The following is a 26138-nucleotide window of genomic DNA, read 5'->3' as shown; positions in this document are numbered from 1 at the left end:
AATGCCAATACAGGTGCCTTCAGTAGTGCTTGTTTAAGATTTTTTAAAGCATTTCTTCCTTCTTCAGTCCATTCTAAACAAGTATCTGTAGAAGTTTTCAACATTTTATACAGTGTTCTTACCATTAGGCCATACTCATTGATCCATAAATGACACCATCCCGTCATCCCAAGGAAGGTCCATAATTCTCGAAGAGTATTTGGTTCCAGAAGACGACAAATAGCCTCTTTTCTTTCCACTGATAGCTGTCGATGTCCTTTAAAAATCTCAAAACCCAAATACATTACTGTTTCTTGTGCTATCCGAGCCTTTTCTCATGACACTCTGTAACCACTCATTCCGAGAAAATTCAAAAGGCTTATTGTTAACTTCAAACATTCTTCTCAGGTTTCCCCTGCCAGCAGGATATCATCTATGTACTGGAGTACAACACCCTCTCTGTTTTCTACTCGCCAAATCTCAAGTTCTTTAGCGAGCTGGTTTCCAAAAATGGTAGGGCTATTTTTAAACCCTTGTGGTAACACGGTCCAAGTATATTGAGTTTTCCTCCCTGTTTCAGGATTCTCCCACTCAAAAGCAAATATTTTTTGACTCTCTGGGGCAACTGGGGTGCAGAAAAAGGCATCTTTTAAATCTAATGCTGTAAACTATTCTTGTTTTCCTGTCAGGTTTGTCAGCAAAGTATATGGATTCACCATCACTGGATGTATATCTTGTACTATCTGATTAACAGATCTTAAGTCTTGAACCAGTCCATATGTTTTTCCATCTGCCTTTCTTACTGGTAAAATTGGAGTATTATATTTAGACTTGTACTCCTTCAATAACCCATATTTCAAAAATTTTTGTATTAATGGCAATAGCCCTAGTTTAGCTTCCATTTTTATGGGATACTGTTTCAACCTTACCAGTGTCGATTCTGGTTTTAGATCTATTCTCACAGGTTTGGCTCTTTTCGACCCTCTGGGTACTTCTCCGGCCCAGACGAAAGGAACCACTGCCACTTCCACTTCTCTGGGAATATCTGCACTTATGAGTTTATCCTCCTGTAACAAGATGCTTGGATGTATTTAGATTCTGGTATTAAAACTTCTACTTCCCCTTCCTTGAATTTTATTTCTGCCTCAAGTTTTTCCAATAAGTCCCGACCAATCAATGGTTTCAGTGCACCTGGTAAATAAACAAATTGGTGAGTAACCCATTGTTTTCCAATGTTAAATTTTAAAGGTTTAAAAAATGGTCTTTCTTCTGCTTTCCCCATTGCACCAATAACTTTCACCATGTCAGTTCCTAGTTCATGTTTCTTAGTATTTAAAACTGAATATATTGCTCCTGTGTCTATCAAACATTCTACCTCCTCATTCCCCAGCTTAATTGTAACCAGAGGCTCCATTGGGGAAGAGTACTCCGGTCCTCCTCAATCTTCATCCTCTATGGGTACTATTGGTACTCCTTCTCCTTTTCCTTCCAACAAAGCCAGGCATTCCCTTTTCCAATGTCCCTCCTTCTTACAGTATGCACACTGATGCTGTCCAACAGTTGGATTCAGCAGTCCGCATCTCCTACCTCTTCCTCGTATAACTCGTCTCATATTCCCTCTGGGCACTCCTCTTGCGCCCTTTTGATACACTTGTATAGTCTCAAGAGCTGCCATTAACTTTGCATTTCCCTTTTCCTTTTGTTGATCTCTATTCCTGTATACCACCCAAGCAATATCCAACATTTTCCCAATGTCCCTAGCGTCTGACCCCTGGAGTTTTTGCAATTTTCTCCAAATATCATCAGATGATTGCCCGATAAATAGAGTGGCTAACTCACCTTTCCCTTCCTCCAATTCAATATTTAATGTAGTATATTTCCGAGCTGCTTCTTTTAATTTATTCAAGAAATCAGTTGGTGATTCCTTCTTATCCTGTTTTATTTCATACAGTTTGGACTAATTTATAGCCTTCGGAGTTGCATTCTGAATTCCAAATAATATCAATTTCTGATATTGAGCTATCATTCCTTTATTATCTGGATCATTGGGATCCCAGTTAGGATCTACGGAGGGAAAATGATCCTCCACTTGCCCCTGTAAGGCTCTTGAAGCTATCTGTGCTTGAAGATGTGTTCTTACAGCCCTCCGTATCACATCCCTCTCTGTACTATCAAACAATACTTGTAAAATAGCTTCGATATCTTGCCAATCTGGATTTTGAGTTTTAACCATAATTTCAAAGACATTTGCCACCTTTTCTGGATCATCTCGGTAATTTCCTGCAGCAATTTTTCAATTATTTAAGTCCGATATTGAAAAAGGAACCTTTACAGTAATTGGTCCATCATTTGCCACAGCCTGTCACAATGGAACCCATAAGCCCGTCTTGTCTACTTCGCGTTCAACCAGCTACTGGGGTTTGCCCTGCTCCCTCAATCATATGATCATCTTCTCCTTCTCCAGACCTCTCCCTACAACCTTCCATCTCCTCCTGTCTTAACAGCCTCAATGCTGGTGCCACCAGCATTTCCAAATCCTCTTCTGCCTCTTCCTGAGTCAATTTTAAACACCTTTGTCCAATACTACAAGCTGAGCAACATCTTTTCAAAGCTTTTCCAGTATATTTATTCTGATCCTTTTCCAATGCTAACACAAGAGGATCTGAAGGAGCTAAATTAATTCCACATTCCTTCTGGCACTCAGGGTGTTGACGCAGCGTTAAAAACATATCTGCATACACTACTTCATCCCATTTACCTTCCTTTCTTAAAAATAACATCAATTGTAACAATGTATTATAATTCAATGTTCCATTCATTGGCCATTTTTCACATTTTCCAATTTATAAAGGGGCCACCATAGATTACAGTACTTTATCAAATCAGCTCTTTTGGCCAAACCTCCTGGAGATCCAGCAATTTGTTTCCAATGTCATAAAATACATCCTAAGGGTGATTTCTTTATTACTCCACCGGTGGAACTTCCAGCCCCCATTATATAGAAACACAAATTCTATTATACTGTACACGGAATACAGATTTTCTTACAACAACTTAATATAACTATAAATAAAATTACCACCAAGATAGGCAAACTTATAAGTGCAATAACAATTGTGCTCATCAACCCAAAAAGGTACCCATGAAAGATTCAAATCCTTAGGGGGGCCATACCCCTTCTCCTATAGGGTCCTTTCCCTATGTCTACCCTGCACAGTCAAAAGCCTGCACCTTACAGATAGGTACCAAATACCAAAACCACAAATCCCCAAAATTACCAAAAGAATGCCTTACAAATCGCAGTTCTTGCTTCGAGCTCTTGAGTCTGGGGATCAAGGTCCCTCCCAGAAATCACCGTGCCGGCTGAGGTTCCTATGATCCCAGGATCTGTTGAGATTTAGAAGCAGTGTCCCATCTGGGTTGCCAACTGTTACCGTAAATCGGCAGTTCAGAAACTCTCCGAGACTCGGTTTTGGAGTTTTGGAAAGCAGGCATTCTTTATTGCAGCACTGGGTACAAGGGGGATTGCTCCACCTATCGCGTACCCCCGTCAGATCTAGTCATATGGTTTATATACAAGTTCTAGATGCATATTCATTAGATTTCCAAGAATTGTCATACATAGTCATTAATTTTTTCCAGGAGATTATTAGCATATGTAAATGTCCTTTGTGCAGGCCTTTTCAGGTGCTATGGTGGTCTTCAGGGGTCCTCTGGTGGTCTTCCATAGTCTTCCTCACTTGTCCGTTACTTGATCCTCCTTAGCAGATTCTGCACAGTACGGTCCTTCACACGTTTTGGTACAACTTACCCTATGGAATGCTCGTTAGTACTTCTTATGTTTACATTAGCGATGCAACCCATATGTTACTTTAAGCTAAATGATCTACAAGGACAGGAACAAGGACAGAAGTTCCTATCTTTCCCGGCCATATTTATCCAGCAAAGTCTTATGTGTGCATTTTTCAGCAAAGATCATAAATTCACCAAGCACCCAGTTCAGTTTTAATTGCTCATGGTTTCCTTCTCTTCAGCTTTGGTTTTCCCAACCTTCGGCCTCTACCATATCAGTCCCCTTCGCTCACCTCAAGGCCCCGCCGCTGCCGGAAGCCCCCTCCCCCCCACTCCCGGTGGCGCAGGGGCTACCGAGCGACCCCCCGCGCCGCCGCCGCCCCCCCCGATGGGGGCCGGGCCCGTCCCGTCCCGTTCCTGTCAGGCGCCATTGGCCGCAGCCCGCCGTCGCCGTGGCAACCGGCGCCCCCGCTGCTCCGCCCTGCCCCCTCCCACCCCGCCCCGGCGCGCGCCTGCGCGGCGCCCGAGGAAGGCTGGAGCGCCGGGCAGGGCGCAGGCGCGGTCGGCGGCGCGTGCGCGCGGAGGGGCGGTCGGAGGGGCCGTTAGGATGTCGCGTTACGGCCGCTATGGAGGCGGTGAGTTCCAGGGGCGGCGGGCGCGGCGGGCGAGGGCGAGGGCGAGGGCGGCTAGGGGGAAGGGGCGATCGCCGTGAGAGGGAGAGCGGGGCGGGCGGCGGAGCGGGAAGGAAGGCGAGGCGAGGCGAGGCGGCCGCCGCCGCCATTTTGCGTCAGCGACCGTGGGGGAGGGGGTGCGCCCGCGCGTGTGCCGCTGCTGGCGGTGAAGGCGGGAGCGGGCCGCGCCGACAAGATGGCCGTGCCCGAGGGGGGCGGGGCGGGGGGAGCCGCCCCCCGCCGCGTGAGCCCACCCGTGCTCCGGCTCCGGCGCTGATCCCGGCTTCGCTCCCGGCAGAGACCAAGGTGTACGTGGGGAACCTGGGCACGGGCGCGGGCAAAGGCGAGCTGGAGAGAGCCTTCAGCTACTACGGGCCCCTGAGAACCGTGTGGATCGCCAGGAACCCGCCGGGGTTTGCCTTCGTGGAGTTCGAAGACCCGAGGGATGCTGAAGACGCTGTCCGTGGACTTGATGGGAAGTACGTGTGCATTTCAGGCGTTAGCAGGAGCTATAGCCGGTTTTAAGGCCAGAGAGGGAACCGGGGTTTTCTCTCTGGTTCTCCTTTTTGTAGTTTTACTGTAAACAGTAACGATTAACTTAGAGCCATCGTGGACTTGTTGCAGGGTGATATGTGGCTCCAGGGTTAGAGTGGAAGTGTCAACGGGGATGCCTCGTCGCTCCCGTTACGACAGGCCTCCTGCGCGACGCCCCTTTGACCCTAATGACAGATGCTACGAGTGTGGTGAGAAAGGCCACTATGCTTATGATTGTCACCGCTATAGTCGCCGAAGGAGGAGCAGGTACGTTGTGGGGCCAGGGTGGCTGGGTTGCTTCGCCAGTTCACTTTTGTGTAGCTCTTGTTAGCAAAGAACAGAATGTTACGCCAGTTTTCTTTAAACTTTAACGCTAGAATAAATGTATAGGTGTATATTACAATTTGTTGCTATTTCTATCAAATGTTAATATCTTAATAATCAACCTGGTCAAAACCTTTCAGGTTTCTTCGTTTGAGTCAGTCGCCTTGATTCAGAATGTCACGAGCCTTAAGATTTCATGCTGAGGCGCCTTGCAAATCCGACACTTAAGATCCTCCTAGACCTTGAGGTGATCAGCATAAGAGGCCAGATCCCCTCGAGCCATCTACACGTAGCTTCACCTTATTCTTTAAGGGCAGAAAATTTGAGACGGTGATCGCCGTAACAGTAAATTTGGCTTTCAATTGGGGCCCCCCTCCGGTTTAGAAAGAGGAACACCAGATTGACCACATTCCCACCTAGAAAAATCTTCTTGCGTCAATCAAGCCTCACCCTGGCTCATTGGGCTGTCAGTTTGATCGTCGTTAGATTGAAGAGAACACCTAGATGCAGCGATCGGCTATAGATACTTCTAGATCGTCTAGATCTGCTAGACCTTGGGCCAAAGAGGGTCGACCTGCAAACTTGCAAGGTTTATTTTAAATACACATTACAGTGTTTTCTATTCTAATGTAATTCTGCAATGTAATTCAGCTTTTAACATTTTTCTAGGTAGTAAAATGCTCAAGACAAGTAGGCCCAGAGATTTTTCCAACTGACAGATGCTAGTTCTTTAGCTGTCTGAAATCAGTTTTGACTTCAGCAGGGCCTCACATGCACTGATTGCTGCAGCTGTTTCCTGATACCTGTTTTCTCTAACCTAAAACCAGGTCCCGGTCTAGATCCCGTTCAAGGTCCCGAGGAAGAAGGTATTCTCGGTCACGCAGTCGGAGTCGTGGTAGGAGGTGTGCTTAAGTTTGTCTTTTATTCCTATTTGCTTCTTTTGCTTTGAAAAAGCTACACTTGTGCAACTCTTCAATTGACTTCTTTGCAGGTCCCGGTCAGCTTCCTATCGTAGGTCCCGGTCCATTTCTCCTCGTAGGTCTAGGTCTGTGTCTCCCCGCCGGTCCCGATCGGGTTCTTTGAAGAGATCAAGGTAATTATTAATAGTTTTTAATAGGTTGTGTGCTTTGTTTTTGTTGTTTGTCATTTTAGTTAGGGGATTCAAAAAGGTGTTGGGTGGCAGACTTCGAAAGGTGTTGACCTCTAGAAATCAGACTGTAGCATGCTTTGAAAAGTTTCTGATAATCCTAGTTGAATTTACAGGTGTGGTAATATGATTAGTTTTGAGACCGTACACAGCTGCATATCCGTTGATAAATTTTGATGTCTAAAACGTCTAATGATCATGTAGGTTTTAAATTCAACATGTAAACATTAATCTAGAGTAGTGCTGTAATTGTCATCACTTCTGGTTGAGTTGACTTCTTTGATTTTATTTTAATTTGTCCTTACTTGTTATTTCAGGTCTAGATCAAGATCCAGATCTAGGTCCAGATCTGTTACGTGGCCCCGAAGCAGGTAAGATCTCTTCCGTGACTGTGGATACTTAGTAAAAGTTGCTTAAATGTCTGTTTAGGCTTTCTAACAGCTGTTAACATTTTCAGAAAAAACTGTGTTTTCGCTCCACTAACTTAGGGGTCTGTAGTTTTAAAAAGCAGTGCAGAAGATTGTTCTTTCTCTTTTTATTGTTTTACATATCACTGACATCCAGGTCCCGGTAGTCATCACTAGTACTGTTTTGTTCGGGTTGCATTAACAGCTAACATAGCAAACGAATTTAGAATTAATCTGAAAAGTTTTCTTCTTTCTCTTTGTGTAGCACAGACGAGATTGTGGATTCTTCCCATTATTTGTCAGAGAAATCAGGATGCCCTTCCAGTAGTGCGTTAAAAGCATTAATGCATGTAGCCAGGCAAGTTGTGAAGGGCTTGCTAGTACCATGAGCGTTACAGCTGTTTCCAGCTTTGTTGAATAACGGAGCATCAGTCTGCAGGAGCTGAATTCAATTTGAGATAAACATCTGTCAGAATTATTTTGTACCAACAAATGTGCCATAAGAGTGACGATCAAATTTTAAAGGAACACGGGATGTCATTTGTTCTCTGAAATTGTAGCTTAATCCTTCCATAGTAAGTGAATGCAGCTTGTGCTTTATGCAGTCTTGTCCAGGCAGCACAGCTGACACAGGTTGATTGGATGTCCTTGGCAAGCTGTGCTAGGAGAACAAGAGTAAATTGAAGTTCCAGTCTGAAGAAGATGGGACTGCTCTTGCCGCAGCCCATTCCCAGGCCTATTGTTCTGGTTTGAAATCCATAACACAATAGTCAACCGTGAAGAAACACAAAAAAACAAAGGGAAGCTTTAGCTGAACGGCATAAGCAGAAAAGCCTATAGCTGAAGTTGGGAGATTCGATGCTGAAAGGTGGTGGTGGCGGCGTTTTCTGAGACTAGAACAGCAAGCAATGACAGGAGGTGAAGACCACAAGATGGCTTAGTTAAGAGCAGAAACTCACACAAACAGTCCAGAAGCTAGTAAAAAGAGAAGGGAAATTCCCTGAGGCAGTCGAGCAATGCCTTTTACTGATACTGAAGGTATACTTTCTCTACCTGTTGCTAAAATATGTTGAATCTTAATACCATTTGTTCCAGTGTGACTAAATCATGGCTCATCACTGTCCACTGTCAGTGATAAGCAGAAGACAGCTACAGTCAACAGGCTCTCAAAGAGAAAAACATCTTGATTTTACCACTATTGTTTTCTTTTTTCAGTACCAGGATGGTTTTCTGCAGTGTAAAGGATGCTTTTAGTGACATTTCTAGACTATTGTGTGACACCTTTCATTGTAAGTAGAGATTAAGTCACTGAGGCAGAGGAAATTACACACGTACAAGTACAGGGAAGTGGCAAAATACTGGTGCTTAACTCTAATGAGGTCACTGTTAAACTTCCACATGAGGCAATTGGAAGATGGTTTCTTTACAGAAGAATCGAAGGAATGCATAGCACCCAGAGACGGGCTCTTGAGTCAGAAGGAATACAGACTGCATAAGTACTACATGATGTTTGCTGGTTTGACAGCGTCAAAGCTACATCTGGAAGCCGTTGTGGAAAGCCTTGGATGTGGAAAGTAGAAGACTTCCTTTGGGAACCTAAAAGTTTCAGTTATTTTAGGCAGTATTATTATTCTTCTGGTGTAGCAGTCTTATCTCAGAGTGAGATTTTTGACAGTCTTCACAAGGGTTAAGTTCAGAGAGATTTAAAAAAATAATTTGAGCAAGTGCTTATATAAGATGAAGCACAGAGGAGAAGGTATTTGTAGGCACGTGCTGCCTGCAGCCAGTTGCAACTATAGTGGTAGATGTCACTCAAGTGTAATAAAACTTTTGCAAGTTTAGAGCATGGCTTTTTTACTGGCTTTGTGAAAATACTGGCCAGGATTTGGATTGTTCATGTATTCTTGCCACCTGCATCAGCAAACACCAGTCATCAGCCGGGGACCAAAGTACAGAACAACATGTGCACCATCTATTTAAAAAGCTTTCTAATGAAAATTAGCAGGAAAAGGCCTGGAAATGTGCAGGATTCTGTCTGTTCAATATGACAGTTCTTAGACATTTAGTGTGAATCTTGCTGTCTCAACTGTGGGAACATGCATGCTACCAGCTTCCCTGCTGAGCTGTGTTTTTAATTCTTCTTGTAGGTCTAGGTCTCATGGCAGATCAAAATCAGGCTCACCGGCTAAGAGGTAAGCATACAGAGATAAAGCCTGCAGTACTATCTAGAATTCAGTATTGGGTTTGCATGATGAACAGAGCCTGGTCCTTTAGGAAGAAAATCCCCCAAACATGGGTGCCCAGCTAATCTGTTTGCGATATGACTGAGATCATAAAATTCCCTCTTCAGCTATTTGGAGTATGTTCCTTACCCTTTTGTTTTCATTAGCTTTCTCTAGTTTCCAACATAGTACTGATTTTCTTTGTGTCTTTGTGCTCAGTTCTGTTAAATATTTCTATCCATCAGATAAAGGGCTTCAGGTTTATTAATGCTGTTGATAAAACAGCAGGAATCTGGTGATGTTTCTTTTCTCAAAGCTTCACCTCAGTACTACCCCTTGTTTTCCTATTTTGTCTACTGAAGACAGTTGCTTAAAATTAATCTCCACGCTAAATGAATTGAGAATCCCTGCCAGAGTAAAAGTTGATTTGAAAACTTTTGCCATTTTAAAGAGCTTCTGGCTAGATTCCCGTAATAATTCCATTGTTGTCTGAGATGCTTATGTTTTTTGAATGTAAAAGTTCCATTTGACCTTTAAGCTGCATTGATGATATTCTGTTTTGACAGTCGGTCAAAGTCCCGATCACCATCTCCAAAGAGAAGGTATGTTTATCTCCCTGCTAATAACGTGTAGACTCTGTAGAGCTGGCATTTTAGTATCTGCAATGATCTCTGCTGAGGAGTTTGACTGCTGCTTGTAGGAAAATACTGGAAAGGTATTTTGCTGAGATCTCTTCAACAGAAATAACGTTGTGATTGTGGTTTTATGTATGGTAATAAATACCTGGTAGTCATTCCTCAGGATACTGGTTATGTAGCAGTGTTACATCTTGCCTTTGCTCCTGTGTTCATTTGAGTTCACTAACAGTTTTACTGCACAGAGTCTTTCTACTGGTGAGCTTAAAGCACAGAATAAATGTGGGAATTGGCTTTTGAGTCTCATTAAAAGCTGCGGTGAAATAGAGTGGAGTAACGTGGCACAGCAGTCAGGACTGGAAGGTCGAACCTGTTATTTAATCTGTTCTTTTTCCCAATATCCGTGTGTGTATGCCGATATTTGTAGTGACAGAATCAGCAGCGGTTTTTTCCCTAGTTTGAATTCTTTAGTACTTCATTTTTATGACTTCAGTGCTTAGGATTTGCAGGGAGGGGTTATATCCTAGGAAGAATAGCTGTAGAACTGCCACGATGTGTCCCTTGCCTTGGTGATCTTTCTGCCCTGCAAGTTGTTTCTTTCTTTTTTTTTTTTTTACATACTGACAGAACTTCCGCACTTAGCTTTGCTTCATTTAAAAACGTGGCTGTATGTAGTCTAACCTCAGAAACAATCACAAGGGACTTGAAGAAATGCTCATAAATGCTGAGCGATCACCATAATAGGTTTTGACAAGCTGCTGTATCAGAACAGCGAAGAAGTAGCCTGCTTCCATGAACGTCACTATTAGTAGTACCCTTTAGATGACTTTACAGTGATGACATTTAAATTGTGTTATAAAAATAACAGTAGAGAAATGCAAAAATGTGAAAGTAAAAACCATAAAATAAATGTATTATCTCTAACATTAAATCATCAACCCATTAGCTTCGTTAATAGTGATTTGTTGTTTTATTAGAAAACAATGCTTAAAGGCTGCTTAAGTAGTGTAGGTGTCCTCCTGTTGCTTTTTCCTGTATTTGTGAATCCCAAATGACTACTGAAATATTAACTGTGGATTCTTTTCATTTCAGTCGTTCACCATCAGGAAGCCCTCAAAGAAGTGCGAGTCCTGAAAGAATGGATTAAAGTTATGAAGTTAATCTTTTAGGAAGAAAGTTATTTTGCTTACATTATTATAAGGGATTTTGTGGTGTCTTTGTAAATGTAAGAATGTAGATAGAAGAGTATATCAACTAAAATTTGGCATGATCTGGGTCTTCTGAGTTAGTCACACCAATAGACTAGCACAGGTCTCTTTTTATTGTATGAATTAATTTCCTGTGATATGAAAATGTGGGACTTTTTTATTGGCACATTGAAATAAAATGTGTATTTTTAACTAAACCTTCTCTGTAGTAACCCTGCTGCTTCTGTTAACATTTGGGTAATTTTAGCTGTGTGCCATGTAATGTGGATGAAAAATGTCTAAAATGGGAATGACTAATACTGGTGTCTTCTCAAACTAGTCACTTTTCACATTTATTGTTGAATGGCCTTTGGTGAAAGGATCAGTTTCTGCTTTCCTTGAAATGGAACTTAAAATCCATCTCTGTCTGCAGATGGCTAAAAATTTGCATATGCCCTTTTTATTCCTTTATGATACTTAGTGGGCATTAATTTTTCTCCCTGATCTAACTATTCTGCAAATCTTACTCTCTGGTGCTTGACTAGTTGTGATACCCAATGCCCAAAAACTTAAGGATGAGCTTTTATTCAAAATACTGACATCTTTTAAATGAGTAACATCTGCAGAAACCTCTAAACATAATAGAAATCATCAATAACTTGACAATTGCTACTTTTGCTTGTTGCATTTTTTACTTCTTTAAGCTATTAATATAAAGGAGACTTCTTAAAATGTCTCAAGGCATGTTTTCCTTTTTTGAGGGAAGATAAAAGGTCTTCCGGCCTACTTGCTGAAGGACCTTAGGAAGATGTGTTTGAGAGGCAAAATAAAGCTGTTACTAGTCTTTCTGCAGCTCACTCAAAACTTTTCTCAAAGTGAAAGATTCTCACAGCTGACCTCAGGAATTCTAACCTGCTTCACAGAAATCAGTATGATTTTAAAGCAGCCCAGATCCTGGAGACGATTTTGTTGTTAAGCTAATTTCTTCCAGCAAATACACAGCTGCAGGATTAATTATTTGTGTACAGGTATGTCAGGCTCTGTGTTTGTCTTCATTCTGTAGTCAAGAATTGCATGATAAGGCACTTTGTTGACACAGATCACAGCAAAAGACTGGAAACATATTAGACTGTGAACAAACAAAATGGTAGGCGGAGGGGGGGGAAGCAAACCTTTTTTTACTGTGATGGGGTATCTAGCAGAAATAAAGGCCAGTTTTGGCAGTAAACAAACACTGAAATGTAAAGTGAGGCCTGTTTGGGCTTCTGGCAAAATCTATCATGGCAGTTTGCTTCCAATGTGTAAATCACAGCAGAGCATCTTAAATGAAAAAAAAAAAAAAAAAGATTAATTTTGGTCACACTTTGGGTAACCCATGATTTTAAAAAAAAACAGGCTTCCTGTTAACAAGGACTTCATGGTGTTTTTTCAGCATATGAGCAAATGGTGCAGTTTCTGAGCACACTGCCATGCTGCAGCATTGTCTGGCCTTTATGCCTAGTCCTCACTCGTGGGTTCTTGGTGTCTGCCTGGACGCTCCCGTGGTGCTCGGCAGTGGGGATTAGTGTTTCACCTGCTGGGTGTGATGGTTGATATTCTGGCAATATCCACTAAATTCCACCGTTGCCGCAATGGGAGAGCCAGGGGCGACACAAATGTTGCCCTGCAGTGATTTAGCGGAAATGCCTGAAGCCTGTGACTTGTGTTTGGAATATTGGTTGTGCATTGCCTGGCCGGTTTATAGCGTGCCTGCGTCACAGACACGTGTACGCCAGTGCTATGGAATTTGATCAGCTTTTTTCTCTTCTGTACTCTTACGGCAAACCTACTCCACAATAAACCTGCAGACTAACACAACAGCTGTACTGGTACTTGTTTTTCAGTACCCAGAGACACTGTGGAAGATGGAGCAGAGGAGCCTGGGGTTTCTGTAGGGGACTGTGGTTCCCCTAAACCCAGGCTTAGCGGTGAGAACCTGAGCGAGGAGGCAGGGCTGTGCCAGTGGGGCAGCCCTGCCTGTGGCTGCAGCCACTATGAAGGATGGCCAGCACTCCTGAGGTGCGAAGCAGTGGCAAATCTGGCATCCACGCTTCTGTGCAGCTGTGGTGACCAAAATTGAGGGTGGCTGTGCTGACTCCCTCAGCTCTGGCCGTCCGCCTTGGAGCAGGCTGCGCAGCTCCAGCTCTCACCCCAGTTTGGTAGGACTTCACCAAAAATTCCATACGGTCTTCGTGAGCTCCTGGAAAAGATGCCCGGACAGGGGTGTGTTTGTGTGACTGCTGCTGCCGTGACCCTGGCCCCTGCACCTCTGCGCAGGCGGGCTGGGGCCGGGGGGCAATGGGACCTGTACCCGAGGTCTCTGATGCAGTGGGCAAGCCCCACTCACAGGGCTGATGGCGCTTCCACCCCTGGTTTGCAACCTAGCATTTCCTGAGCTTGGATCAGCGGGGCTGTATTCTCCAAATGATAACCAGTACAAACTGCAGCCACCTAACGTGTGACTGCTGTGCGCTCCGGGCATTGCAGGACAGTAGCGGGATGCTCGTTTTGGGGATCAGAGTGGCAGAACTGACTTGTGACAGGTCTGCCAGGTTTGCAAGCCCATTAGCTAGGCACTTCCACTGGTGGCAAGGTCATTCCCGCAGCCCTACAGACGAGGAAGCACACTGGAGTGCCACAGGTCTCGGCTGCAATCTGCTGGCGGGAGCCAGGACTTGTGTGGCCCCTTCAGCAGCAGCATGGCAGGAGAAGGTGGGAGTCAGGCTGCAGTGCCTCACACGGGGTGCCTGGCCCAAGGGCTGGCTACCGCCGTGTCCCTGGGGAAAGGGGTGCCAGCTCCCTAATACAGTGGCACTGCCATCCCCCTGGCTTGTGCTGATTTTTTTATGCAACCTCAGAAACTTGGAGGTTTTCATCAGAGAGGCCCATTCCAGGGATTTGGGTATTTCACATGGAAACACATTAAGAGGATGGTTTTCCTCCCGCAGTTGTATATTCAAGACTGTAGATGGATGCATCCGCTGCACTTCAGCAGCCCAGGCGTAGCACAGAAGATGCTCTTGCGCAGCTATCACTGCTGGCTTCAAAACAGGAGTTAAGCCAGAGGAGCCAGGGTGGCCAGCTGGGATAATCCCTGCACACCATCCTCTGCAAAGCTATTCTGCATGACCACTGCGTACCCATGCCATCACAACGCTGTCAGAACTGGCGGCTCCAGCTTCGAGGGCTGCCCTGTTGCCTTGCAGGGGAAGGACAGGGCACCCTTTGATGAGCTGACACCAAGCTGTGAGGCAGGTCAGTGGCGGGGAGAGGCCAGCAGCCAGCACAGCTCAGAGCATTTTATTGGGAATAGCTGGTGGTGTAACGAACAACCACAACTTTATCAGCCTTCCTGCATGCTCCACATGACTGTTACCAGATATTCTCCTGCTGTAGTTTGAGCTGCAACATGCCATGTCCCTAAACAAGGTGTTTTCAGTGCATTTTTACTGCAAAACAAAACTTAATGCCCAGGCTGGACAGAGGGTGAGAGCTTTGCACAGACCAGGTAGCGGCAGAGCTGGTGACAGGAGTTAAAGCCAGCAGAAACCATGGGTGAAAACCACAGAGAAGGAAAAAGTTTCCCAAATGCGATGCATCACCCAGAGTAGTTTGAAAGTGCTGTTCGGCACCTGATGGGCTTTCTGGCTAACCTGCTAAAGGCACTTACCCCTCTCAGTGTTAGGAGTCAGCATCCCCTCGGCTTAAGCAGTGTTGAACAGGAGCCACGTGGTGTGGTTGTACTCCTCGCCTGGCCGGAGTAGGGCGTTGGGGAAGTGGGGCTGGGGAGAGGCAGCAGCATGTCAGTGACAGTGAGCACACACCACAGGACCAGAAAGGGTCACCAGGGCACAGCCGCATCCCCTCGGCTTTCCTGGGGCAGCATCCCGCGGCTCCCCCCAGCATTTCCAGCGACAGAGTTTAACCACCGGCTGGCCGAGTGGGCGAGTCCTCCCCCTGGTTGAATTCAGGCCCCATGGAGAGGATGTGGTAAGGCCCCAGTGGGGTCTTCTGCTCTAGACACCGTGCCCTCGGGAAGCCAGGCTGAGTGGGGCCAGCCCCCGCTGCACTGGCCAACCCCTGCCTAACACCACAGGACGTTGTGACCTGTGCCTGCCTCAATCCTGGTGTCTACAGAGCGTACCCTCACCAAACAGACTCTATTCATACATTTAATGCCCCAGAGACATGGGGGGGGGGGGGGGGGGTGGTATGGTCCCCCGCCGCAGGACCCAAGCAGCTCCCTGGGGTGGGGGGACGGTTCACCTTGTTGATGGCGTCGGGCCAGTTCTGGGTTTCCAGGCAGAAAGCCGAGTGCTTGGGGTATGCGATGGCACCTTTGCCCTTCAGGGAGCCATCCAGGTTGTTCCCAGTGTAAAACTGGATGCCAGGCTGGGTGGTGTAAACCTCCATGGCCCTGCCAGTGGGCGGGTGGCGAGCCCTGGGGAGATGCCAGTGGAAGATGCCAAGAGGTTGGCCAAACGGGCGCCCCATGGCTCCAGGGGTTGGGGACCCCTGCCAAGGTCCCAGCCTACCTGGCTGCAAGGCGTCGAGCCTGCACCTGCGGCAGGCAGAAGTTGTGGTCAAAGCCATCCAGGTGAAACTTCTGCAAGTGCTTCCCCAGAATCACAGGCTGCTGGAGATCGAAGCCGGTGCCCTGCACAGCGGCCACCTCCCCTGGGCAAGGAGAACAGCAGTGTTGGCCACTCACCCACACACCAGCAAACACCTGTGGTGCTGGCCCCTGTGCAGGGTTGAGATCCCTCGCTTTGGTGAGCTGAGGGTTTTAAGCTGTTTGTGATCCTTATGTCATTGTGGTGCCCTGCTTCAAGCAAGCTTGCCTTGTGGACACTGTGACTCGGGCTTGGGCATGATCACCTTGTCCCCCAGCAGAGCGGGCAGCCCCTGGGGACGCTGCTGTGCTTAGCTGGGACAAAGCAAAGCCAAGGAGCCAGAAAACAAGAGGAGAGGGCTTGTATATTTAACTATAAAAGCTAATTAATATAACCCCAAAACTTATTAGCTATTAATATTTATATACACATAAGATATATATACATATACTTGCATTCTCTCTCTCTCTAAAAAAAATGAATCTTCCCAGAACTCTGAATAAACATCCGTGAGATGGCCACAAAGGTAGCCCACCTGCCAGGATGGTGAATATGGGCTGTATTCTGGCACCCATCCCCTCCTGCCTCAGGGCATTGTTTCTGGAAAAAAAAGTTTAAGACCGTAAAACCAGCTTTTTCTCTCAAGTCTTTTTTTTTAAGGCCTGATGTGGGGACTCAGCATCCCGTGATAAAGCTCTTGCAGCGAGAACAACCCTAAGATATACTAAATGCAGTGCAAAACACAGTCATCCCAACTCAAAGGCAAGGGGTTTTGCGCAGGGGAAGGTGAGAGAAGAAGGGCAGGGGAGGGCATTTTTCCCTAAAGTCACCCTTTTCCACCCCTCTGTAAAGGGGGAGGTTTCCAAGGGTCAGCCGGCAGCTGCTGAGTGCATGAGCATGCCGGTCCTGCTACCAGCCCCACGCGTTGTGCTCTGCTAGCTGCACTCACACCCAGCTCGGCTGCAGCTCTGCACTTGTTCTGCTCTGCAAATCTTGAGAAACATCAGTCTCCACCTGATAAACAGCACACTTCTGTGGCTTCTGATCCTATCTAAAGAGAGCGCATTTACTGAATTCAGCAGTGGTGTGGAAAAACCACATTTTGATTTAGGCACTTAACGTAAAATACAGCAGCCACTGCACACAAGGGCTCTGTCTTTAATAGTTGCACAAATCTCATCTTCACCCCAGGGCTAAGACTATACAGTTTTATCAGCTTCAAAGGCTACATTTACCCAAAACTCCAAGAAGGAACTGCAAAAAGCAGGGGCAGCAAGCTGGCCACAATTAAGATGTGAAATAGCTTCATGGTGAAAGCAGTGAGGAGATGCAGGGCAGTGGGTTGGGTACGGCCTTAAGCTCTTCCCCAGCTTGAGCCCAGGCATGACACACCAAGCTGAGCAAAAGCCACCTGGACTGGGAGACCCACTCCTCCAGGTGCAAGCTGATGCATGCACGCACAGTGGTTTTGGTTCATGAACACAGACGTAACTCTGGGTTTAGCAGACACCCGAGCTAAAAAGCTTTCTTGCTTTTTTCTTTTTTTTTTTTACTTTTTAAAGCCTCTCTTCCTCTCCCTCCCAAAGTCAGAAGGTGCACTCAGCAAAGCCGCCCTGCAAGACCATGAGGGAAACAAGCCCTGCCACTTCCAGAAGAGCCTACGCTTACCAGAAACCACCATGCAGGCTCATGCACTCCTTGGGCACAGATGCTGCCCCACACCCAGTTTCTCTTCCGTTGATGCTGGCTGCACTCAGAAGCCTTCCTGGCATTTATGGCCCAGATCGGCTGCTTGGTGCTCCGGTCACCACTCTGTCCTCTGGAGACCTCCAGTATGGCACAGCACCCTCACCTGCCACGGCTCAGTATCTGCACTCCGATGGCCTCCATTCCTCTAAGCCAGTGGGGCTGGATGAAAAGCCATCATTCAGGAGCAAATCTAGAAGTCTGCTTTTTTGATTATTTTAATCTATTTTACATTTTTCAAAAATTAAGCCAAACACAGCTTTTTTCTTTTTCAAATAATGATTTTCATTCTTAAAAACGATAAAACTTGGTATCAGATTAATTTTGCAATTAGATCAACTCTTACTGCAACTCAGCACAGTCACTTATGCTAAAGGAAAAGTGGGTGTTGGAGCAGCATGGTGGGAGGGCTGGAGTCGAGCCACCCAAAGCAAGGTGCCCCCCTGTTAGCAGTGGGACTATTGCTGAGGGCATGTGTTCGGTGCTGGCTCTCCTGTGGGTATGGGGAACGTGTTCCCTGTCCCAGCTTGTTCAGATTATTTAACTTAGCGGCTCAGTTGTTTATGGGGAGGAACAGAGTGGAAGTGGTGGGGGAAAAAAAACTAGAAAGCCCTGTTTTTTCCATTTTACCCCCTGAATCAAGACTGGGTGCAAGAGGCTGCCAGCTTGCTTCTCCGTGCTGAGGCTGGAGACAGTAGCAATACCACCTTTGTTTAATTAACCTGCTTAGCATGCAAAACATGCTGTTTTCCTTAACTGGCTTTCCTCTTTTAGCCATTCAGGACATTAAAGACAGGAAAGAAAAGTGTTGGGTTTGTGTCTTTAGCCTCCCAGCCAGTAGCAGCTGCTCCCTCATCCTGATGAAGGGACTGGTGGCTCAGCTTTTGCAGGGAAGGACAATGCTGGGGTCCAGAGCACCAGAGATCCCAGCAGCTCTAGAGCTCAGCACCAGGCCTGGGAGCTGCCCTCCGGATCAGGGAGTCTGACCACGTCCTCGTGTGCTGTTGCATTCAAAACAGCAGTCTGGTGCCTGGAGCATGCTGCATGCTGCTTGCATCTCCCACATTTTACTGAAGCTTAAGAAATGAATTCTCCTGCTTTCTGTGGACTTTGCATATGGGCTGATCTTATGGAAATAAGATCTGTGGAAGTAAGACCTTGACATCACATGGAAAATCCCAGTAGAGAAGTATGGTATGGTAAAGCTGAACACTGCTGGAAGAAGCAAGGCAGGCAAACCCCCAGGCCAATCCCACCTCTCAAAGTGCTCTCTGGTGGCCCCACCAGCCCTGGGAACAATGGATCGGCCTGCAGGGAAATGCTGGCCAAACAGGTCTGGAGGGACGTGCTTCGGTCCTGTGACATTGGTAGCTTGTCTCCTGGATGGGCCCCTTGGACCCATGTTGCAGTCTCACATCCCATTTGCATCTGGCTCCATTTCCTACCTGCACCCCCTGGACGGACCCTGGTCCTCCTCCTCTCCAGGTCTGGGACTGGTGATGGACCCTGCTACCCACACCTGGCTCTGCCCACTCTGCTCAGGTGCTGTGGGACTGTGCCAAGGGGTGAGGGCCCTGCTGTGCCTGGGGTGCCTTAGGTCCTGGTGTGTCCCCCGATACCCACCAACACTCATCTGTAAAACCATCTCCACCGTGTGCTGCGGGTGTCGCACCACCCACCAGTAGGGATCTTGGTGTTGTCCACAGGCAGGTAGGAATCCGCTTCAATAGAAATCTCGTGGTCGTAGATATCCCGTGAGCCCTGCAGGAGGATAGGAAATACTGGGATTCCTGCTGCGGCCCTTCCACCATTCGAGCAGCCCTAAGCACTCCCAGGAAGTGATTGCCCATGGTGGTGCTACGGCTGATCTGGTAGTGCCTGGGGGATCCCACCTTGACCCTGGGCATAGGACAAAGGTACCAGCACAGACAAAAACCTGCATGGGATCTAGGAGCTGTAAATCCTGCAGGGCTGAGACTATCAGCCTGAACTTGCACCTCACCAAGCACTACCACCCTGCAGATCAACTAGCCAAAACATGCTGCTTGCTGAGCACACAGCGGTGGGCAAAAGGGGAAGGAAGCAAGTGTGGGGAAGTGCAACCCATCCTCTTGGCTCATCTCCTGCAGAGTGGGCGGTTGCACTCCTCTTCCTCTCCCGCAGCCTCAGGGATGCTGGCAGGGAACCTGCTGGGCTGGAAGGGGAGCAGGATCAAAGTTGAGCCTGCACGTCACTGTCTAATCTGAGCAGTAATTTCATGCCCAAAGGTCTCCTGTTCCTCTGGAAACATGCCTGCGTTGCATGCTGTAGGTGTTCATATTACTGTACCGTTGGGAGGACAAACAGAGGGTAAACTAACAACTGCACAGCCATTACTAGGGCAGTAGCCTGAGCAGACCTCCTGCATGGTGGGGCTGGGATGTCTCTCACTAACACTTTTAAGCATCTTTGTGTGACTGCACTGTCCCATCCTATTGCTCTGCCCAGCAAGAGTTTATTTCTCAGATCCTTTTCCTCCACTGCCAGTTATAAACAGGGTGAGACTAAACCACAGGTGCAATACAGTGCCTGTCTAGTTGGCAGGACCCTGGACTGGTATGGGTGAGCCCTCTGCACCCTGCTACTGCCCCGCTCTGCAACATTGGCCGCCTCACATCTCCTTTCCATGATGTTTCTCCTCCCCATTTTGACCTGGGTATTTCGGTGCTGCACAGACTGGCTGGCACTACAGGCCCCGATCTCAGCCACACCATCCACACAAGGGTTCAGTATGTTGTCTCAGGAGCGCCAACAGAAGACAGCTAAGAAATGCCAGTCCACCAGTAAGGCATGCCGCTTCTGCACCTCCTCTGTAATCTTCCCAAGGAACCAGGAGAGACTGAAACTCTCCAGTTACACACAAAAGGACAGTTAATATTCATGATGGGATGTCTCTGTTCACAATGCACTGGGATAATGCATCCTCACTTGAGGTCTTTGTGATTTAGTCCTGTCCCAGCTTGTAGGCTGCATGCAGCCCATGATGCATAGAAACAACCCCCATCGCTGTGTCCCCAGAAGCATGCTGTGTCCCCAGACCAGCATGTTGGACCCAATGATCCCATGGGAAGCCCATGAGTCATCCCATGGGTCCCCAGGCTTTCTTCCCTTGCACAGTGTCCCTCCACGGGCTTCATCTCCCCATGCTTACCTGCCCTGCGAGGTTGAAGTATGCATGGTTTGTCAGGTTGATGGGTGTCATCTTGCTGGTCTGGGCTCGATAGTTGATGGCCAGCTCCCCGCCGCTGAGTGTGTAGGTCACCCAGACTTTCAGGTCACCAGGGTAGCCTTCCTCACCATCAGGGCTAAGCCGGAAGAAGCAGACACCGTTTGGGAGGACCTGGGGGCTCCAGAGAACCTGCAAGGAACATGCCATCGTTGGGACAGTCATGGGAAACACAGTGCCCTTCTCTCCTGCCCTAGATTGGGCTGAAGCCAGGGACAAAAGATATTCAAAGAATGAAGCCCCGAAACAAAGGTTTTTTTCAATCATCTTTCCTGCTCTTACTCCTAGAAGACAAAAGAAAAGAAAAAAAAGCCCAAACAATCTTTTTCTCCCTATGAAGGACTAGAAAACAATATTCCCTTGTTGAAAAGGGGAAGTGGGAGAAAACATAAGCACCAGCCTGCTCTTGGTCAGCCAAGGCCAGCAGCAGGGAACAAGCTTTCCAATGAGCAGCCACACAAACAAGGCAGTTTGATCTGATGGGGGTCTGTCCCAGGCTGTGTTACAGCCTAAGAGGGTCCACGTGTTTCATTTTTGCCCTGCAGCTGGACTTATTTCCCCTCCCTTGGATCTCCTGGTGTGCAACATTGCCTCGACAAGCTGCTGCCTTTCCCTCAGCTAACTCAGGGATGGCTTCTAGGACAATGTAAATACACACTGGGAGATCCTGCTTACTGTCTGGGGTTGGGTTAAATAGTACCAGATGTATTGCCAGATACATCCACACGTCAGTGCTGAACCAGAGAACTGGGACCTCTCCATTTCTTTCCCCTGCCAGAGACCAGGGCTCTGCTTGGAGCTGAACCTGCTGGCGAGCGAAGCAAGCCAGCACACTGTAAATTTAGCTGCCCAGACTGCCTGTTTGACCCTGGCCGTGGACCTGATGCTAAGCAGACATCTCAGCCCCTTGCAGGATGGATGTGCAACAAGAGGGGAGGTGCCCAGTCTCTGGAGCTTTGCATCTACCTAAGGAATAGTTACTGTCTAATCAAAGAGGACAGATCTAGGGGCAGGGGCCAGATAAGGGTTCTGAGATGATCCCTTTCATGTCCTCTGCAGAAATCACAAACTCAGGGCACTTGTCAAAAGCCAACATTTTCACCAAACGTGGGAACTGAGGGTGCCGAATGTGATAAGCAGGCTGCAGAGCAGGTCCTCCTGCACCGAGTGCAGTTTGACTGCAGCTCCCACTGCTGTGGGACGCTGTAGTTTTAGATATAGGTTTCTATTTAAGTTCTTCAAAGAAAAAGCTGTTAAAGACCAGTGAGCATACAAATATCACTATTTTTTAAAGCTAAGAGGGTTATTTTCTAAAGTTCCCCAGCAGCATGGTAAGGTATCGCTGCCACGGAAATGTGGCTGCAAGCTTCTTTGTCATCAGACCATGTGCTGACTGCAGCACTGAGGTCTGCAAGATCAGGAAAAGCAGACAACATGGCCAGGACGGTCACAGCCAAGAGCCAGCATGTCTTGGTTTTGTTAGGGTTGACCACAGGTCTCTGCACAGTGACCATTACCTGGCTGGAGGGGGTCTTGAGCAGGTGCCCAAGTGTGCCCCATGGGCCGGAGGACATAAAGCCCTGGCTGAGACGTGTCGCTGCCTTGTCCTCACCAGGCTGGCATGCCTTCAGCAAGCAAGGGTAAGAGGCAGGAGAAGAGACCACATCCCCTGTCTGCAGAAGACAGCCTGGAAGCCCCAGCTGCAGAGTGCACGTTTTCAGCTCCAGCTCACAGGGGGTCATGGCGCATAAAAAACCCTTTACATCAAATTGTCCTCTTTAGGGGTACAACAGTGTGATGGGTTAACCCTGGCTGAACACCAGGTGCCCACCAAAGCCGTTCTATCACTCCCCCATCCTCAGCTGGATAGGGGAGAGAAAATATAACAAAAGGCTCGCGGGTCGAGATAAGGACAGGAGAGATCATTCACTATTACCGTCACGGGCAAAACAGACTCAATTTGCAAAACATACTCAATTTATTACAAATCAACCAGAGCAAGGTAATGAGAAGTAAAATGAAATCTCAGAACACCTTCCCACCACCCCTCCGTTCTTCCCAGGCACAACTACCCTCCCGGATTTCACCACCAAGCCCCCCCAGCGGCACAGGGGGACAGGGATGGGGTTTATGGTCATCACACGTTATTTTCTGCCGCTTCACCTCCTCAGGACGAGGGCTGATCACACTCTTCCCCTGCTCCAGCGTGGGGTCCCACCCACGGGAGACAGTCCTCCACGAACTCCTCCAACGTGGGCCATTCCCACGGGCTGCAGTTCTTCACGAACTGCTCCAGCATGGGTCCATTCCACGGTGTGCAGTCCTTCAGGAGCACACTGCTCCAGCGCGGGTCCCCCACGGGTCACAAGTCCTGCCAGAAAGCCTGCTCCATGGGCTCCTCTCTCCACAGATCCGCAGGTCCTGCCAGGAGCCTGCTCCAGCGCGGGGTTCCCACGGGGTCACAGCCTCCTTCGGGAACCCACCTGCTCCGGCGTGGGGTCCTCCACGGGCTACAGGTGGATATCTGCTCCACCGTGGACCTCCCTGGACTGCAGGGGGACAGCCTGCCTCACCAGGGTCTTCCCCACGGGCTGCAGGGGAATCTTCGCTCCGGCGCCTGGAGCATCTCCTCCCCCTCCTTCTTCACTGACCTTGGTGTCCGCAGGCTTGTTTCTCTTACATGTTCTCACTCCTCACTCCGGCGGCAGTTTCTCTCCGTCCCAACTTTTTTTCCTTCTTAAAAATGTTATCACAGAGGCGTTACCACTATCACTGATTGGCTCAGCCTTGGCCGGCGGCGGGTCCGTCTCAGAGCCGGCTAATATGGGCTCGCTCTCTCTCGAACACAGGGGAAGCTTCCAGCAGTTTCTTACAGAAGCCACCCCTGTAACCCCCCCCCCCCCCCGCTACCAAAACCTTGCCAAACAAAACCAATACAAACAGCCAAGTCACTCCAGTATTCCCTTTTTTCTAAGGCTGCTAAGGAGTGTTTGATCCTGATCTGATGCCAGTTCACACTGCACTGCCCAGAAGTGAGCTTTTTTCCAGACACTCTGACTTTTGCCCCATCACCCTGGATGTTGTTTCACAAAACAAAACATTAACCCAGGAAAGCAGCTGCACCAGCACATTCACATGTGTTCCTCTGGGGAAATGGTGGATCAGCTACTTGCAGGTTACAAATGCTTTTGATCCAACAAAGCCCAAGGCTTTAGAAAAGCAGAGAATTCTGAGCCTGCTATGCAATCATCAGGGTTATCAGCAAGGCTTTCAAGACAAGAGATGCTCCACTGCTCTTACCACTTGTAGCACATGGATGGACTTCAGCGGCAGCTTTTGGGAGAAGATAGGAAGGGTTGAGTACCCTAGGGCCAGGGGGTTATTTTACCTCAGGAGGTCACAAGGAAGGGCTGGGGAGGGGACAGAGCAATGCTGAGGCATTTTGCAGGCTTGATCTAGTCACTAGCTGCTGCGAGTCAGAGCGAGAGCCCGGGGTATACCATCACTGGGATGAAAGCAGCATCAAAGGGGATAATCTAATAACCGCACTGAAGCCGCAGCACACCCTGCTCTCCCCTTACTTGGGAGTGCTCTCAAAACTAAGCAGCAATGATAGTCAGTTTCTGCAAACCCAGGACCTTCTGACTCTGGGAGGAGCTATGGGCAGGCAACAGCCTTGAAACTACAGGCGCAAATGAGTCTGCATGGATCACTCTTCCCCAGGAAACTTTCTTTGGGCACTGGGACAACCACAGCACCCATACTGGGGCGGTGTGGCTGGCGCCTCGGGACCCTCCGTCATGCATGAGACTGGGTCCTCACTGCCATGTCCCAGCCCAGGCTCTGTGGGAGCAGCACGTCGCCCCAGGACAACCCCGTCAGAACTGGGCTCACAAGGCCTCAGGGCTGCAGTAACACAGAGGAAGCACAGCAGCCCTCTGCATGGCATCCAAGGATGACATAAGTGAGCCCTGCTAAGCCACCTGGGCAAAGACGAGCTGACCCAGCAGTTCACAGGGTCTCACTTCCCCCTGTTCCTGCACTCACAGCACTTTCTGGGAGGTGATTCAACTCAATCACCACCAGAAAACCCTACAGGGTGGGGAGTAAGGACACCATATCCTCTTGTCACAACCCCACAGGCTGTGTACCAGAGGACACCAAGACCCGCCAGCCTGATTTTCACCTTGTCAAATCCCCTGGCTCCTCCGTGCAGGCTGTTGGGCCCATTGTTGAGGAACAGCTGATACTCCTTCCCGTCCACGGTGAACCTCCCCTTTGCAATCCTGTTGGCAACACGCCCCACGACGGCGCCAAAGAAGGGGTGCTTCCTTGTGTAACCTGGCCAGAAAAACAGCATGTGGTTAAACGGAAGGATTGGGACAGGATGGGTGGTCTCCAAGTGTACTTACAGACTCAGAGGTGTCTCTCTCTGCTTCCCCCTGGTACTAAATAGGTGACCGCAGTCCCAGTGTTTCACAGGACACACAGCTTGCTAGTCATGCACATCTTTGATTAAAACAGCCTGATGGGATCTTGTATTCTTTGCAGATTTGCAGAAAAGGCCTCTCTCACTGCCGGTCAAAGTGTGACACAGCACTGCCCCGTTAGAGGGGCACACTGCAACCTGGAGCCACCAGTCTCCCCGTTCCCCGTCCATCACTGAGCCCAGAACAGGCAGCAAGAGTTATATTTATTCAGCCCACTATTTGGAGAAGATATTTAGAAGCAGATCATGCAGTGTGGCAATAAACCACAAAACCCTGGTTAAATTGCCTGATTTTTTTATTTTTTTTTTTCTTTTTTAAATAAACAGATTTAGACTCACCTTCCAAAGTGTCAAAGCCTAGGACAACATCTGAACACTCCCCATCCCTTCCTTTCATCTCCAGAGCAGCAATTATGCACCCTAAGGACAGGATTTCCACTTTCACACTGTCCGACTTTAAGATGAACTTTTCCACCATTCCTCCTCTTTCCTCCTGGGGCATCTGCCCGAACACCTCTCTCTTCACTTCTGTCATTGCTCCCCAAAACCTGGCCCGCAGCACCGCCGGCAGGAGCTGCAGCCCTGCCAGGGAAGGACGCTCAGGGGGAAGCAATGGTGGCCGGGAGCAGAGCAAACACAGCTCTTGAGAGCAATCATAAAAATCACATGATTGCCTTCCAGCGCTGGGAGGAGTTACGCCATGCATCGGCTGCCGCTCCCCACCACCCCAGCTCAGCGGACGGCACGCCGGCAAGCGTCAGCGTGGCCATGGAGGGATGCGGTGGAGCGTGGAGAGGTGCCGAGGGCTTTCACCTGACAGCACCGGCCCTCTGGGTCCAGTCAGCTGGAGGTGGCAGAGGAGAGAGGGAAGGATGCCAAAACAAGGGAGCAAGGCTGTGCGTGCTCAGACTTGTGCTGCCAGGGCCAGGCAGCGTGGCTGCCAGCCCGCACAATTGGGCTTTCGGAGGACAGAGCATCACCGCCACCGGCTCTTCTCCTCCACTTCCATTACACTGCCGCAGCTTTCAGGGCCCTTGCAAAGTATGACACGACAAAAAGCTGTCTTCTCCCTTTATGCCCCCGCCTTA

General features: G+C 48.3%; 2 protein-coding genes across 3 annotated transcripts; one reads left to right on the top strand and one right to left on the bottom strand.

Moving 5' to 3' along the window:
- The first annotated feature begins 4308 nt into the window (after positions 1 to 4308).
- SRSF7 (serine and arginine rich splicing factor 7) lies at positions 4309 to 12753 on the top strand. Its single transcript, XM_049817853.1, has 9 exons — positions 4309 to 4406; positions 4741 to 4921; positions 5067 to 5243; positions 6128 to 6202; positions 6292 to 6393; positions 6765 to 6818; positions 9002 to 9046; positions 9643 to 9678; positions 10804 to 12753. The coding sequence occupies exons 1-9, from the start codon at positions 4379 to 4381 to the stop codon at positions 10856 to 10858; spliced, it is 753 nt and encodes a 250-aa protein (XP_049673810.1). The 5' UTR covers positions 4309 to 4378; the 3' UTR covers positions 10859 to 12753.
- Positions 10659 to 25704, bottom strand: GALM (galactose mutarotase). 2 transcript variants are annotated; one of them, XM_049817850.1, is made up of 8 exons: positions 25390 to 25703; positions 24748 to 24902; positions 20487 to 20693; positions 18976 to 19057; positions 15473 to 15614; positions 15204 to 15378; positions 14608 to 14719; positions 10659 to 10841 (listed from the first exon to the last, which is right to left on the bottom strand). In XM_049817850.1, the coding sequence occupies exons 1-7, from the start codon at positions 25583 to 25585 to the stop codon at positions 14642 to 14644; spliced, it is 1035 nt and encodes a 344-aa protein (XP_049673807.1). In that variant the 5' UTR covers positions 25586 to 25703; the 3' UTR covers positions 10659 to 10841; positions 14608 to 14641. The 2 variants fall into 2 exon arrangements, with proteins under 2 accessions (XP_049673807.1, XP_049673808.1); XM_049817851.1 differs by lacking the exon at positions 15204 to 15378 and having other exon boundaries at positions 25390 to 25704.
- Between the last annotated feature and the right edge of the window lie 434 nt (positions 25705 to 26138).

This window comes from Accipiter gentilis, chromosome 15 (assembly GCF_929443795.1).
Source record: "Accipiter gentilis chromosome 15, bAccGen1.1, whole genome shotgun sequence".
Classification (NCBI taxonomy): domain Eukaryota; kingdom Metazoa; phylum Chordata; class Aves; order Accipitriformes; family Accipitridae; genus Astur; species Astur gentilis.
Note: the sequence above shows the minus strand (reverse complement) of the source record. Positions and strands in the feature narration are given on the sequence as shown.

Bases quoted from the DNA above. Each gene is read 5' to 3' on its own strand.
- SRSF7 (XM_049817853.1), top strand. From the start codon at position 4,379: ATGTCGCGTTACGGCCGCTATGGAGGCG. The intron at 5,244-6,127 runs GTACGTTGTGGG...ACCTAAAACCAG, and splicing joins AGTCGCCGAAGGAGGAGCAG to GTCCCGGTCTAGATCCCGTT. The intron at 9,047-9,642 runs GTAAGCATACAG...CTGTTTTGACAG, and splicing joins TCAGGCTCACCGGCTAAGAG to TCGGTCAAAGTCCCGATCAC.
- GALM (XM_049817850.1), bottom strand. From the start codon at position 25,585: ATGACAGAAGTGAAGAGAGAGGTGTTCGGGCAGATGCCCCAGGAGGAA. The intron at 20,694-24,747 runs GTGAAAATCAGG...TGTTCCTTGCAG, and splicing joins GAGCCAGGGGATTTGACAAG to GTTCTCTGGAGCCCCCAGGT. The intron at 15,379-15,472 runs GTAGGCTGGGAC...GCATCTCCCCAG, and splicing joins GCTCGACGCCTTGCAGCCAG to GGCTCGCCACCCGCCCACTG.